The sequence below is a fragment of the Bos indicus x Bos taurus genome, chromosome 9 (assembly GCF_003369695.1).
Source record: "Bos indicus x Bos taurus breed Angus x Brahman F1 hybrid chromosome 9, Bos_hybrid_MaternalHap_v2.0, whole genome shotgun sequence".
NCBI lineage: Eukaryota > Metazoa > Chordata > Mammalia > Artiodactyla > Bovidae > Bos > Bos indicus x Bos taurus.
Genome location: NC_040084.1, coordinates 19,866,428 through 19,880,323, shown reverse-complemented (window position 1 = coordinate 19,880,323; position 13,896 = coordinate 19,866,428). Strand labels below are relative to the sequence as shown.

At 37.0% G+C, this 13,896-nt stretch overlaps 1 protein-coding gene across 7 annotated transcripts in view; it reads right to left on the bottom strand.

Annotated features, from left to right (window-relative positions):
• Positions 1-9,096: 9,096 nt before the first annotated feature.
• The window catches only part of TTK (TTK protein kinase), a 46,317-nt gene continuing 41,517 nt past the window's right edge, over positions 9,097-13,896 (bottom strand). For 5 of the 7 annotated variants that reach the window (XR_003512533.1, XR_003512534.1, XR_003512535.1 and 2 more), the window contains exons 22-23: positions 10,439-12,890; positions 9,097-9,555 (exon numbers count right to left, since the gene is read on the bottom strand). Coding sequence is in view for 2 of the 7 variants with exons in the window: in XM_027550995.1 (XP_027406796.1) it covers positions 12,804-12,890 (87 nt within the window). In the remaining 5 variants the exon portion in view is untranslated. Of the gene's footprint in view, positions 9,556-10,265; positions 12,891-13,896 lie in introns of those variants that run through there. The other 2 variants (XM_027550995.1, XM_027550994.1) reach the window with 2 other exon arrangements.

The following is a 13,896-nucleotide window of genomic DNA, read 5'->3' as shown; positions in this document are numbered from 1 at the left end:
CTTCTTAAACTCTTCTGCTTCTGTTAGTTCCTTACTGTTTCTGTCCCTCATCATGCCCATCTTTGCATGAAACGTTACCATGGTATTTCCAGTTTTCTTGAAGAGATCTCTAGTCTTTTCCATTCTATTGTTTTTCTCTATTTCTTTGCATTTTTCATTTAAGAAGGCCTTCTTCTCTCTCCTTGCCTTTCTTTGGACTCTACATTTGGTTGGGTATGTCTTTGCCTTTCTTCCTTGCCTTTTGCATCTCTTCTCAGTTATTTGTAAAGTCTCCTCAGACAACCACTTTGCCTTCTTGCATTTCTTTTTCTTGGGGATGGCTTTGGTCACTGCCTCCTACACAGTGTTACCAACCTCTGTCCATGGTTCTTCAGGCACTTGAGATCTCTACCAGGTTTAATTCCTTATCCATTCATTGCCTCCACTGTATAATCATACAGGATTTGATTTAGGTCATACCTGAATGTCCTAGTGGTTTTGCCTACTTTCTTCAATTTAAGCCTGAATTCTGCAATAGGGAGCTCATGATCTGAGCCACAGTCAACTCCAGGTCTTGCTTTTGCTGACTGTATAGAGCTTCTTCATCTTTGGCTGCAGGAATAAATCAATCTGATTTCGGGATTGACCATCTGATGATGTCTATGTGTACAGTCGTTTCTTGTGTTGTTGGAATAGCATGTTTGCTATGACCACTGTGTTCTCTTGATAAAACTTGTAAGGTATTGTCAGTTTCATTTTATAGTGGAGAAAGCAAGGCTTGGAGAGATTAAGCAATTATGAAAAAATTACACAGAGCATGACAGAGCCAGGGTTCAAATTCATATCTGAATAACTCCAAAGACAATGCCCTAAATTATGCAAACAAAGGATGAGGAGAAAGTTTCAGGTGAGGACCTGAATTATAATTCAAAGATTAGAAAAACAGAGGCATTAAAGGCCAAGCCTATGTCAATCACTCTGACAGTTGCTTTTACCTCATAATTTAAGTTCATCTCAGTTATTAAACCTTTCTTAGAATTAGGTCTCACATCTGAAAATCTGGAATCAAGTTAGGTATTAATTATTCTCACCTAGATAAAGTTTCATAAGATATAGACTCTTAAAACTTAACATAGTTTTCTTTAAAAAAAAAAAAAAAAAGCTATAGAGATTTCAAGAAAAAATAAGAGGTCTAGGATGGTAAGTCAGAAGATCTGGATCCTAGTTTCTACTCTGAAAAGGAACAGCAGTGCATCCTTGGGTAACTTGCTAATTTTCATAGCTGTTTCTTCATCTACTGAGTGACATACTCTAAGAAGGCTGCCCTTTTAGGCATTTCTACAATTATAACTCAGGAAGGAAGCAGTTCCTTGGCTCCTGAGTGTCAAAATCACTCAGCTCACAAAATGAGGCAAGACAAAATTATCATCATCTCCCCTGATTTCTACTCGTGGGCTCACCTTACAACCTGAATTCCTAGTCACCAATTGGCATGAAGGTGACATGCTCCTCTCAGGAGAAATAGGGTGTTATTTAAATCAAACTGTTCACTTGCACTGGTTTCCTGTCACTCCTCTTTCCTCTTGCTGGTATATTCTGGTATCTGAGGCCCCCATTCACCTTCCTTGATGTCTTCTTAGCTCCCTTTTCAGACTCGGGCATTCAACAAGTATTTATCACGTGTTTACAGGGTGTGTCTAACAAAGAGTCCTTCCTTCCTGTTTGTTTCTTTCAATCAAAAAGCCATCTTGGGCTTCCCTGGTGGCTCAGTGGTAAAGAATCCACCTGCCAATGCAAGGGACTCTGCCAACCCTTGCCCCAATTCTATGCTGAATTCTCCTCTGCTCAAGCACTTTCATGAATATGCATATACCCTTAAATTAAAACTTCCCCAATTTTGCTATTCCAGGAGACACTGCTTTGGGAAAGATCCCTGGTATTCTTCTTACTGCAAATAATAAATCCTTCTCCTTTCTGGGTTGCATCTTTTGGCTCAACACCAACTAAGAGGAAAACCCAATCTTCAGGTAAACAACACTGATGCTGCTACTCGAGGAAGCACACTTTGGAAACCACCATTGTACAGGATGGAATGGAGGACACGGGAGTGTCAGGACAAGAAGGGGTTTACAGACGAGAGTGCAAGAATGGGAGGGAGTCATATACAAATTCGGTGTGTGGTTGGGATAGAAAAGAGAAAAGTGGGGGGAAAGGGAGACAAAATTGTTCAGAGTTCAAATCTGGAGACCGAAGTGGCAAGAAAAAAGACAGAGAATGTGGGGACTTCCCTGGTGGTCCAGTGGTTAAGACTCCTCACTTCCACTTCAGAGGGCATGGGTTTGATCCCTGGTTGGGGAACTAAGATCCTACATGCCCTATGGCACAGCAAAAAAAAAAAAAGGAGAATGTTGGCTATAGAGCCATCTTGATAATCAGAAGAACAAAATATCAATCTTTGTAAAAGAAAAAAAAAATCATTCTTCATCATAAGGAGTTGCTGCTTGAGCTGAACCCTTCTTGACTTGTTCCATGTTGCCCCCAGTCATAGAAGGTTAAGCACCAAGGACCAGTTGCTGAGGACAAAACAAATGCAATGATCTGCAAAAACGCAAGGAAAATTCTCTGGGCAGTGACCAGATTTGGGTAACTAGCAATCGTCAGTCTTTCAACCTGACCTGACCCACTTAGCAAGCCAGTCCCTGGCTAAGACCTACAGCAGAGTTTCAAGTCAGTCCTTGGTGCAGACTCACACCCAAACCAGAAATTCCTGCTGAGGACCAGAACCACAGATGTTGTTGCTGCTGCTCCACACCCAACCTGGGGGTTGTGAACGTTGACTCACTAAGCCACCGGCTTCCAAACTTCTGGGGTGAACGGCACCCTCAGTACCTCCCACCCTTACCACCAGGGGGCCCTCTCAGCCAGCCAAGCACGTGGAGCCAAGGGAGTCTCAGCCTGGGGTGGGAAGAACATGCAAACATGGCTCCTATTGTATCTCCACAAGAAATCTGTTCTAATTCTTCCTTTCCAGGAAAAAAAGCTTTTATTCATGCTTTCAACTAATATGTATCAAGTGGCAATTACTGGCCAGGCACTGCATTAAGCACTGGGGATACAGTAATGAAGAAAACTAATAAAAGAGGTTTGCTTTATTAGCCTGGTATTACAGTAGAGGGAGGTGAACAGTAAAAAGTTAAATCCATTATAGAGAATGTTAGGAGGATGTTAGAGAATGTTCACGTTAGAGAATGTTAGAACGGTGGCTCAGCTGGTAAAGAATCCACCTGCAATGCGGGAGACCTGGGTTCAATCCTTGGGACGGGAAGATCCCCTGCGGAAGGAAACCACTATCCACTACAGTATTCTGGCCTGGAGAATCCCCACAGAGGAGCCTGGCAGCCTACAGTCCATGGGGTCACAAAGAGTTGGATACGACTGAGAGACTATCACTCAGTTTTCAGTCAGGAGGATAAATAATATTTAAAGTAGTAAAGCAAGTAAAGGGATTACGTAGCACAGGGAGAAGGGGGGGCTGTGATTTTAAATATGCTGTTTAAGCAAGGCCTTATTAGGAAAATGACATTTGAACAAACATAAAGAAATGAGGGAATAAACAGAGTGACTACTGGGGGAAAAGCATTCTAGGGAAGAGAACAGCAAAGACAAAGGCCCTAAGGCCTTGGCCAGATATGACTGCATACAGAAAGCCCGCCTTTAAGACACTGGGCATTTAGCATTTATTTTAAATTAGATGTGACTCAGGTGGACGGTAGGGCTTCCCAGGTGTTGCAGTGGGGAAGAATCCACCTGCCAATAGAGGAGATGCAGAGACACAGTTTTGATCCCTGGGTCAGGAAGACTCCCTGCAGTAGGAAATGGCAACCCACTCTAGTACTCTTGTCTGGAGAATCCCCATGGACAGAGGAGCCTGGTAGGCTACAGTCCATGGGGTCGCAAAGTCAGACAAGACTGAGCATGCATACACAGGTGGAGGGTATTGAGCAGAGGAGCAATACCCTCGATACAGGAGGGTATCGAGCTGCATGTTCTGTGAAGAGCACAGTACAGAGCAACGCAAGTAGAAGCAGAGAGAACAGGTAGGAAGTTACTGCAATGATCCAAGGTGATACAGGTGGAGTAGGTAAGGACTTCGAGTTAGAGATATATCTTGAAAGTGGAACCAACAGGATTTTCTGGTTAGATAGCCTTTTCTTCTCCCTAAAATATTGTTAAATTGAATCTACTTACAAAGGTACTGGGTTGACCACTACACATCAGGAATGGTTTAAATGTAAAATCAAATCTCAGTTTCCAAATCTAATACCAAATTGCTGATAGATCCAAAAAAAAAAAAAATCCATGACAGTGTCACAGTCTTTATTTATGGATTTATGTTATTAGTTATGTTTTAGGACAAACGATTAACTTCCATTCCTTAAAAGCAAAACAGCTTTGTTGTAGTTTATTCTGAATTATGTAACACAAATTGTAGTTTATTCTGAATTATTTAACACAAAATTTAAAAAAAAAAAGAAATATTTTTTTTACATTCACATGATATTTCATAGGAATCAAAACTGTATTTATGAAAGGTTTAAATGATTTAGGAAAATGCTTATGAGAAAAGCAGGTGAAAAAACAGGAGTATAAAGTTATCAATATATTATCTCAATTGTGCAAATATGCCAACTGTTACCAGTAACTAACTCAGGGTGTTGGGATTAGGCATTCTTTGCCAACAAAGGTCCGTCTAGTCAAGGCTATGGTTTTTCCTGTGGTTATGTATGGATGTGAGAGTTGGACTGTGAAGAAGGCTGAGTGCCAAAGAATTGATGCTTTTGAACTGTGGTGTTGAAGACTCTTGAGAGTCCCTTGGACTGCAAGGGGATCCAACCAGTCCATTCTGAAGGAGATCAGCCCTGGGATTTCTTTGGAAGGAATGATGCTAAAGCTGAAACTCCAGTACTTTGGCCACCTCATGCGAAGAGTTGACTCATTGGAAAAGACTCTGATGCTGGGAGGGATTGGGGGCAGGAGGAGAAGGGGACGACAGAGGATGAGATGGCTGGATGGCATCACTGACTCGATGGACGTGAGTCTGAGTGAACTCCAGGAGTTGATGATGGACAGGGAGGCCTGGCGTGCTGTGATTCATGGGTCTCAAAGAGTCGGACATGACTGAGCGACTGAACTGAACTGATGATTCTATTTTACTTCTCAGGTAGATTAAGATGAGACTATTTTCCTTTTGTAATTAAAAAAACACTAAATGAATAAAATAAATAATCAACAAGGACTTATTGTATAGCATGGGGAACTACTTAATAATCTGTGATAACCTATATGGGAAGAGAATCTGAAAAAGAACAGATATATGTATGTATATAACTAAATCACTTTGCTGTACACCAGAAACTAAAATGCTGTAAACCAACTATACTCCAACAAAACAAACAAAAAGCACTAAATCACTATTTAGTGCTATTAAAATCACTATTTAAATCACTAAAGCACTATTTAAAAGGAAAAGCCTCCATTTTGCTTGGAGAATCCCATGGACAGAGGAGTCTGCGGGGCTACAGTTTATGAGGTCGCAAAGAGTCGGACATGACTGAGTGACTAACACAACACGTAAAAGATTAGTTTATATTTATTCCAAGAGATGATATGTAAGAGGCAATTTACCAGATGTAGTCAGCCGATCTGTCCCACCAAAGGGAAGAAAGGTAGCATGCTCAATCTCCCCTAGTATGCTTTCCCAGTGTGGTTCCTAACCCTTCCCCAATCCTTCTCCACTCCTCCGTTATCTGCCTTCAACACACCCCACCCTGACTCCACCACCACCACAAACTCCATTAGACTTTTCTCCTGGGTAGAGTTAGCTAGTCCACCATTGCTCCATGACTAGTTATCACGTTCTTCATTTGCAAATGCTTTTTTAAAAAGCATATTAAACCTTTATATATATATATATATATATATATATATATATACACACACACACACATACACATAATATGTATCTTATAAGGACATTATAATATCCCTGAACTAAGTGAAGACTTTATTACAGAGTTTGGGCTGGACCCTCTGCTCTACTTGCTTGAGTACAACTGTGTTCTTGCTTTACCTCACTGGTGAAGTTGTAGCCAGAATATAAAACAACCATCCACAATTACTTCCTCCTTACCCTATCTGTGGCTATGGGGACCTTTCTGATCTTATTCTCTCAAATGTCTAATTTAGTACATTTCTAATAATAGTATAAAAATTGGTTATATATATATATATAGGGTTGCCCAAAAAGTTCTTTATGGAAAAACTCAAATGTACTTTCTGACTAACTCAGTATCTATACATATATACACACATTTTACACACACACACACACACAATTATGGCTCTACAAACATTGTAACCCAATAAAAGTTATTTCTTACTTTAACTATTAAGCAATTAAGTAGTGTCGTTACAAATACATTTTCCTCTTCAGTACAATACACTTTCTCCCTGGAGGTAAAAGTGGAGAAGTAGAGCAGAGAGGAAGGAAGAAAGAAAAGAAGAAAGAGGAAGGAGAACACCATGGAGAGCACCCCAAAGTTGCTCTTTGGGAAAAAAACCCCACCAAAGTGACACAAAAGAGAATACTTCTATTCTGGGCTTCCCTGGTGGTTCGGTGGTAAAGAATCTGTCTGCCAATGCAGTAGACACAGGTGCAATCCCTGATCTGGGAAGATCCCACATACCATGGGACAATTAAGCCCGTGTGCCACAGCGACTGAGGCCCACATGCCCTATGGCCTGTGCTCCATGGAAGCCACCACAATGAGAAGCCTGAGCACTGCAACTAGAGAGCAATCTCCATTTGCAGCAAGTAGAGAAAAGCTGACCAGAAATGAAGACTCAACACAGCCAAAAAAAAAGAAAATACTTCTGCTCTCTTTGTGTTACTCCACACCCAGCAGTCCTGGGAAGCCCTGAACTACAGGGTAGGAACCCCTGTTTGAAGCAAAATAAGAAAGGGTATTGTTATATCTTCTGTTAAATTTTAATTAGTGTTGTTCATAGTATATTTTTAGCTTTTTCTATTTTGAACACACAGTTATTACATTAAGCCATGTAACTTCTTTAGCCAATGAATTGTGTATGGAAGTCAAGGATGTCACGTTCAAGGAGTAATTGTAAGAGACAGTGTAAAATTTATCACACTTTCCCTTTCTGTCTGTCATGGCAACCTGAAAGTCTGGGTCTGAGAGTGTAAGGACAACCCAGAGCAATGTCCTCCTTCCTCCCCCATAGATATTAGCAGGAAACAGAATTTTATTGCTTAAAGCTATTGATAACTTTTAGGGTTGCTTGTTACCATGACAATAACCTACTCTGATTGATACAAATACTGGTTTAACAGCAAACACCAGCTTCCTTAAGGACTTCCAACAATTGAGATCAAGCAAATACATCACAAACAAAGACAGACAAAACTCACAAGAAGGGAAGCGTACAGAAGAGTCAACATAGCAAGCCTGAGACTGCTGTCCTTTAAAAGGCTTTCTTATAAGGCTGGCCCTTGGCTGAAGTCTGGGAACTAGGATTTCGGAAGGGTTCCCAGCATTATCTAAGTAGTAAGAGTGGGTCCTTGTGCCTAAACTGTGACGAACAAGCAATCTGGTTTAAGCTAAACATCAGCTTTCCTTCTGGGAGCCTAAAACTTTGGCACATCCCAGACAAAGGGTGAGTATGTGACCAGCCCCCAACAAAAACCTAAGCTGCCAACTCTCTAATGCGCTTCTGTGGTATTGTCACAAATTGCTGCTAGGAAATTAAGTGCACCCTATGTGAACCACTGGGAGAGGACCCTCGGACCTAATGTCTTGTTTCCTGTGGACTTTGCTCCACACACCTTTTCCTTTGCTAATTATACCCTTTCACTAGAATAAGCCATAACCAAATGCTGAATCCTCTGAGTTCTCTGAGCAAATCATCAAACTTGGGAATGGTCTTAGAGATCTCCAATTCAGTAAAAAAAAAAAAATCACCATAAGAGTTAGAAAAAAAAAGATTTCAATGCAGAAATATCACTGGAATCGTAGGTATGAAATGTAAAATTGTTCCATGTAAAATGATTAAAGAATAATAATGTAAAATCATTAAAGAATCACAAATTTGAGGAAGAAGCAAGAAATCAGCAAGGAAAAATGGGCACATTCAAAAAATAACCAAATGGAATTTTTAAAAATGAAAAAGTTTGAAGACATAATAGCTAAGAAATTTTGAGTCAAGAAGATACGTGATTCCAAACACTTGGAAAGCATAATATGTACCAAACAATTAAAAGAAAAAAAAAAAAAAAAAGACTAGCCATATTTTAGTGAAATAGCAGATTACAAAAGGTAGAAAGATCTTAAAATCAGCTAAAGAGAAAGGCAGATCACTTATTTTGAAATAATAATGAGATGGACAGAAGAGTTTCTAATAGCAATAATGGAAACCAGGCGTACAATAATAACCTCAATGTGCAAAGAGAAAATAGGTATCAGTTTAGAAATCAGACCAGAAAAAAATGTTTATGTGAATCTTAAATAAATATTGTTTGTATAAAATGATAGTAGTCTATGGGGTTATAGTAGGATAAAACTGTTACACCACGATGCCACAGAAGTTGTGTTAATGTAGTTAAAATACATTAAAGTCATTGAATTCTCTGGCAGGAAGTCAAGATATTTGCTTAACTTAAATCTTTGTTAAGTTAAATAAGAACGGTAAAATTTAAGACTAACAACTGAAAAGAAAAAAAGTGAGATAAAATTCTAAGCTGTCAGTGGCGAAATTATGAAATAGAAAAAGAAACACAAAACTAGGAAAAAAGATGGGAAGGGTGACTAAAAACAAAGGAAGCACAGAACAAATAGATTAAATAGAAATATAAGCATATGATAGTAGGAACACATTTAATATAATCATAATGAATGTTAATAGATTAAAGTTGTCAGGTAAGAAAGAAATTGCCAGTGACAATAAAAGGTAAAATTCAGGTATGTTATTTATGGGATATTCCTAAAAGGACACAGAAATTAAAGAATATATGTGTGTACGAGGCAACTATTAACCAAAGAAACATAGAAAGGCCAAGATAAATATATATTTAGAAACAAAGAGAATCCCTATGAAATGGTGACCATTATATTATATCTAGTGAAATAGTCTCAAAATACACAGGGCAAAACTGGACATAATTTAACAATCAGAAGATGTTATTTTAAACACTGTAATCCTAACTTGATAGCTTGCCCCTTGTTTAAGGGTGTTTTACTATTTTATGATATGTTATTTTTACACAGAAGATCTGATTTTTCAAGAACAAATTAAGGAGATATCAGTATACTGATTAAGAATATACACATATGTAAAACAGTTACTTTTTTAAAAAAAGGAAAAGGTAATTTAGGCCAACACTCTTAAGGATAAGCTTTAAAATCTGTACGAAATAGGAAAAAAAATCATAAAGACAGCCAACATTTGCTGGTAGTGAGTCTCAAAGGTAGCCCATGATGATCTCTGCTTCCTAGTAGTCACACCCTGGAGAGAAATTTTAAGATATTTCAATTAACAGAAATGAAAATAGAATTTATTAAAATTTATGGGATGCAGTAAAAGCAGTGCATAAAATAAAATTTACAGCAAAATTAAACAAAAATACAAGTAAGATCTATAATCAATGATTTAAGTCTGTACTTTAGAAAACCAAAAAAGAAAAGCAAATTAAATCCAAAGTAAACAGAAGAAAAAAAATTAATAAAAACTAGAGGAGAAATCACTGAAATTGGAAACAGGAAATCAAAAGAGAAAAATCAACAAAACCAACAGCTGATTTTTTTTGAAAACGATCAATAAAAATTGATAGGTTAAGTTAATCATAGGGTGGGACTGGGCAGAAGCACTGACAGCTGCACTGTGCACTAGAGGGGCCACTGGGACAATTTCACAGCTAACTTAGGGCAGGGGCAGGGGCTTGAAAACAAGATACAGCACAGTCCTGCTTAAGGTCAGCAGGGGGACAGGAGAAACTAGAAGGGCCCAAGATGATGTCAGCTACACTAACAGCCAGTTATCCATTACATCAATAGGCTAAAAAAAGAAAAATCACATAATCATTATTAATATTGATACAGAAAAGCATTTGATAAAATCAAATACCCATTCATGATAAAAACCTTTAGCAATCTAGAAACAGAGATTTCTCAATTTGATAAAGAATAGCCATAAAAAATCATACAGCAAACAGCATACCTAATAGTGAGAAACTTTATCATGTATGCAGAAAATTCAAAATTAAAAAAAAAAATCAATAAAACACTCTTGAAACAAATAACCAACAACAGCAACACCGATATATAAATACTGATTGTTTTCCAATATAACCACAAAGAACAAGTGGAATCTGAAATTAAAAACACATTACCATTTACATCAGTGGTGGTTTACTTGCTCAGTAGTGTCCGACTCTTGAGACTCCATGGACTGTAGCCCGCCAGGCTCTATGGGATCCTATGTCCATGGGATTTCCTAGGCAAGAATACTGGAGTGGGTTGCCATTTCCTTCTCCAACCATTTACATTAGCCACCCCCCACCCAAAATGAAATGCTTATGTATAAATCTAACAATGTATGTACAAGGTCTATACAAGGAAAACTGAAAAACTCTGAATAATTAAACCAAGAGAAGAGCTAAATAGAGAATAAATGTTCTTGGAACAGGAAGACTCAATATTGTCAAGATGTCAGTTCTTCCCAATTTGATCTACAGATTCAATGCAATCCCAATCAAAATTCTAGCAAGTTTCCTTATGTATATTGACAAAGAGATTCTAAAGTTTACATGAATTGGCAGAAAACCCAGAACAGTCAAGACAATAGTAAAGGAGAAGAACAAAGTTGGAAGACTGACACTGCCTGACTTCAAGACTGACTATAAAGTGACAGTAATCAAGACAGCATTTATTGATGAAGGAAAAGCTAAACTGATTACTGGAACCGAATGGATAGCCCAGAAATAGACTACCCATAAATACAGTTAACAGATCTTTGAAAAAGGAGAAAAGATCTCTCTAAAGAAGCTATCAGATGGTTAAGTATATGAAAAGATTCTCTACACAATATATGTCAACAGGGAAATGCAAATAAAAAGAACAATGAGATATCACAACAAATCTACTAGAGGGGCCAAAATCTGGAACATGAACAACATCAAATGCTGACAAGGATATGGAGCAACAGAAACTCTCATTCACTGTTAGAGAAAATGCAAAATAGTACAGTTACTATGAAAGACAGTTTGGTAGTTTCTTACAAAACTGAACATACTTTAACCATATATCAATCATGCTCCTTGGTATTCAACTCTTTGAAGCTGAATATCACACAAAAACCTACTTACAGATGTTTAGAGCAGCTTTATTCATAATTGCCAAAATTTGAAAGCAATCAAGATGGCCTATAGTACGTGAATGGATAAATTGTGGTACATCCAGACAATGGAATACCATTAGGCACTAAAAAGAAATGAGCTCTCAAGCCATGAAAAGACAGGAAGGTGGATGTTACTAGGTTAAATGCATACTGCTAAGTGAAAGAAGCTAATCTGAAAGGCTAAACACTGTACAATCCCGAATATATGGGATTATTCTAGAAAGGGCAAAATTATAGAGGCAGTGAAAAGATCAGTGGTTGCCAGGGGTTAGAAGTAGGAGAGAGATAAACAGGTGGAGCGCAGAGGATTTTTCAGGCAGTGAAAACACTCTTAAAATAGCATAATGATGGATGTTATTATACATTTGTCTGAATCCCTAGAATGCGCAGCACTGAGAGGGAATTGTAATATACACTATGGGCTTTGGGTGATTATTAGTGTGTCAATATAGCTTCATTAAATGTAACAACAGTACCACTCTGGTGGTGGATGTTGATAGGGAGGCAGGCCATGCGGGAAATCTCTGCACCCTCCCTTCAATTTTGCTGTGAATCCAAAACTATTCTAAAAATAAAGTCTTAATAAAAAAAAAAAAGGTCTATCAAAATATAAAGAAAAAATTGGGGAAAAGAATACTGTATGATAATATCTTTAAGTAACCTGTTATACTTAGACTCAGAAATTCTGGGACCACATTTGTAATTGCTCATCATTAAGCAAGTCATACAATGAGGTCATGCTCTATACTGCCTACTTCTAGGAATCCAGCATGACACTCTGAACACCCAAAACAAAGATATTATGAAGAATCAAAGAGAATTAAAAGAGCCAAGTGCAGCTCTAAAATGATGAAGTATTACCAGTGCCATAAAACAACTGGAAATCTTTTTTTAGAATTTGAAACCTTTGGAATTTTTTCCCCCAAAGTTAATTTACTAAGGTCTACTCTCATGTTTTCCCTTAATCCATTTTTATTAAGAAATCTGTTGCTTCACCAACAGTATATTTGCTTGAAGAAAACAATTCTATAACTTTGAGAATTTAGTGTCATTTTATATTATACAAAGCCTATTTACATAGTTCTTCAGAATACATTTCCATTTTCCATCTACTATCCCAAGTGTGAAAATGATATCAAATAGATTAGACTTACAGGGAAGCATAAAAGGGAAAACAATTCTACAATTTAATACATACAGTGCCATTAGCGGATTTTTACAGTTTTCTTTTGAGGATAATCCACCAAATTTTTCTGTTCAGAGTGAAGCTGTCTTCAAGAGATTTCCACAGAGAACCAAGAGTTTAACAGTTCCGGTATTTTACAGGTGATACCTGACAGTTCGTGAGTAGCCACAAATCATTTTCTTTGCCATTTTTTTGCCAAAGTCTTGGATGATGAAGAGGAACCATGACTTTCACCACCACTGTATTGCTCATATAAAGTCTAAAATTAAAAACACACATCTGATTTGTAATATTTAAAATTCAATGTATATCAGATTAACAAAGGTTTAATTAACTTCACATCTTCTTATATGTAACATTTCTCTATTCTTATAATTACAAATTATTTTATACACTATTGGAGATAGTTAAAGGTTTTAAACACCTAGCTTGGCCTAAGAATCAGCTATCATGAGATGCAGCTCAATCTTTCTGGAAGAAAAATGTAACACAGTTATTTTTAAGTGTATGGATGCATCCTCAAGGTCGCCTTAATCTCCCTTACTTTTTCTTTTATAGCTGATGTACATAGTTTTACATAGCAAAACTTTTTAATTGAAGTATATAAAGTTGATTTATAATATTGTGTTAGTTTCTGGTGTATATCAAAGTGATTCAGATATATTTATATCTGTCTGTTCCTCTATATATTCTTTTTCATTGTGTTATTACAAGATACCTAACTTTTTCTTAAATAAAGCCAGTCTTAGATATAGTATACTTTACTATATAGTAAAGTCCTATACTATAAAATAAAATCAACAGAAAATATACTTTCAGTTGATATTTAAACTAAAGAATGGAAGACATTAAAAAATACAACTGCTATATAAATAAGTCTAATTAATATACTAAAATCTACAATATTTAATAAAGGATTTAAGGCTAAGCTAACATCTAATTTATGAAGATAGAAGATATCTTTGCCATCAAGGAACACATAATCTTAGTGATAAAGGTAATCCACCTAATTTTATTTATAAAAGGCTTTAAACAATACACTGGTAGAATTAGAGAAATGAAATATAGAGAAAAATTACATAACAAATTTTGGTCCAATTTCAATTCCTAAAGCCATTGATTTAGTTATTAGCACTCGAGAAAACTTAAGAAAAAATTTACCTTATATAAATGCAAATAATGGTAAATATGTAATAAATTCCTCCAGAAATGTATTCAAGTTCTTAACATCTTAGATTGGTGTTATCCCTATCCAGAGAGCTAAG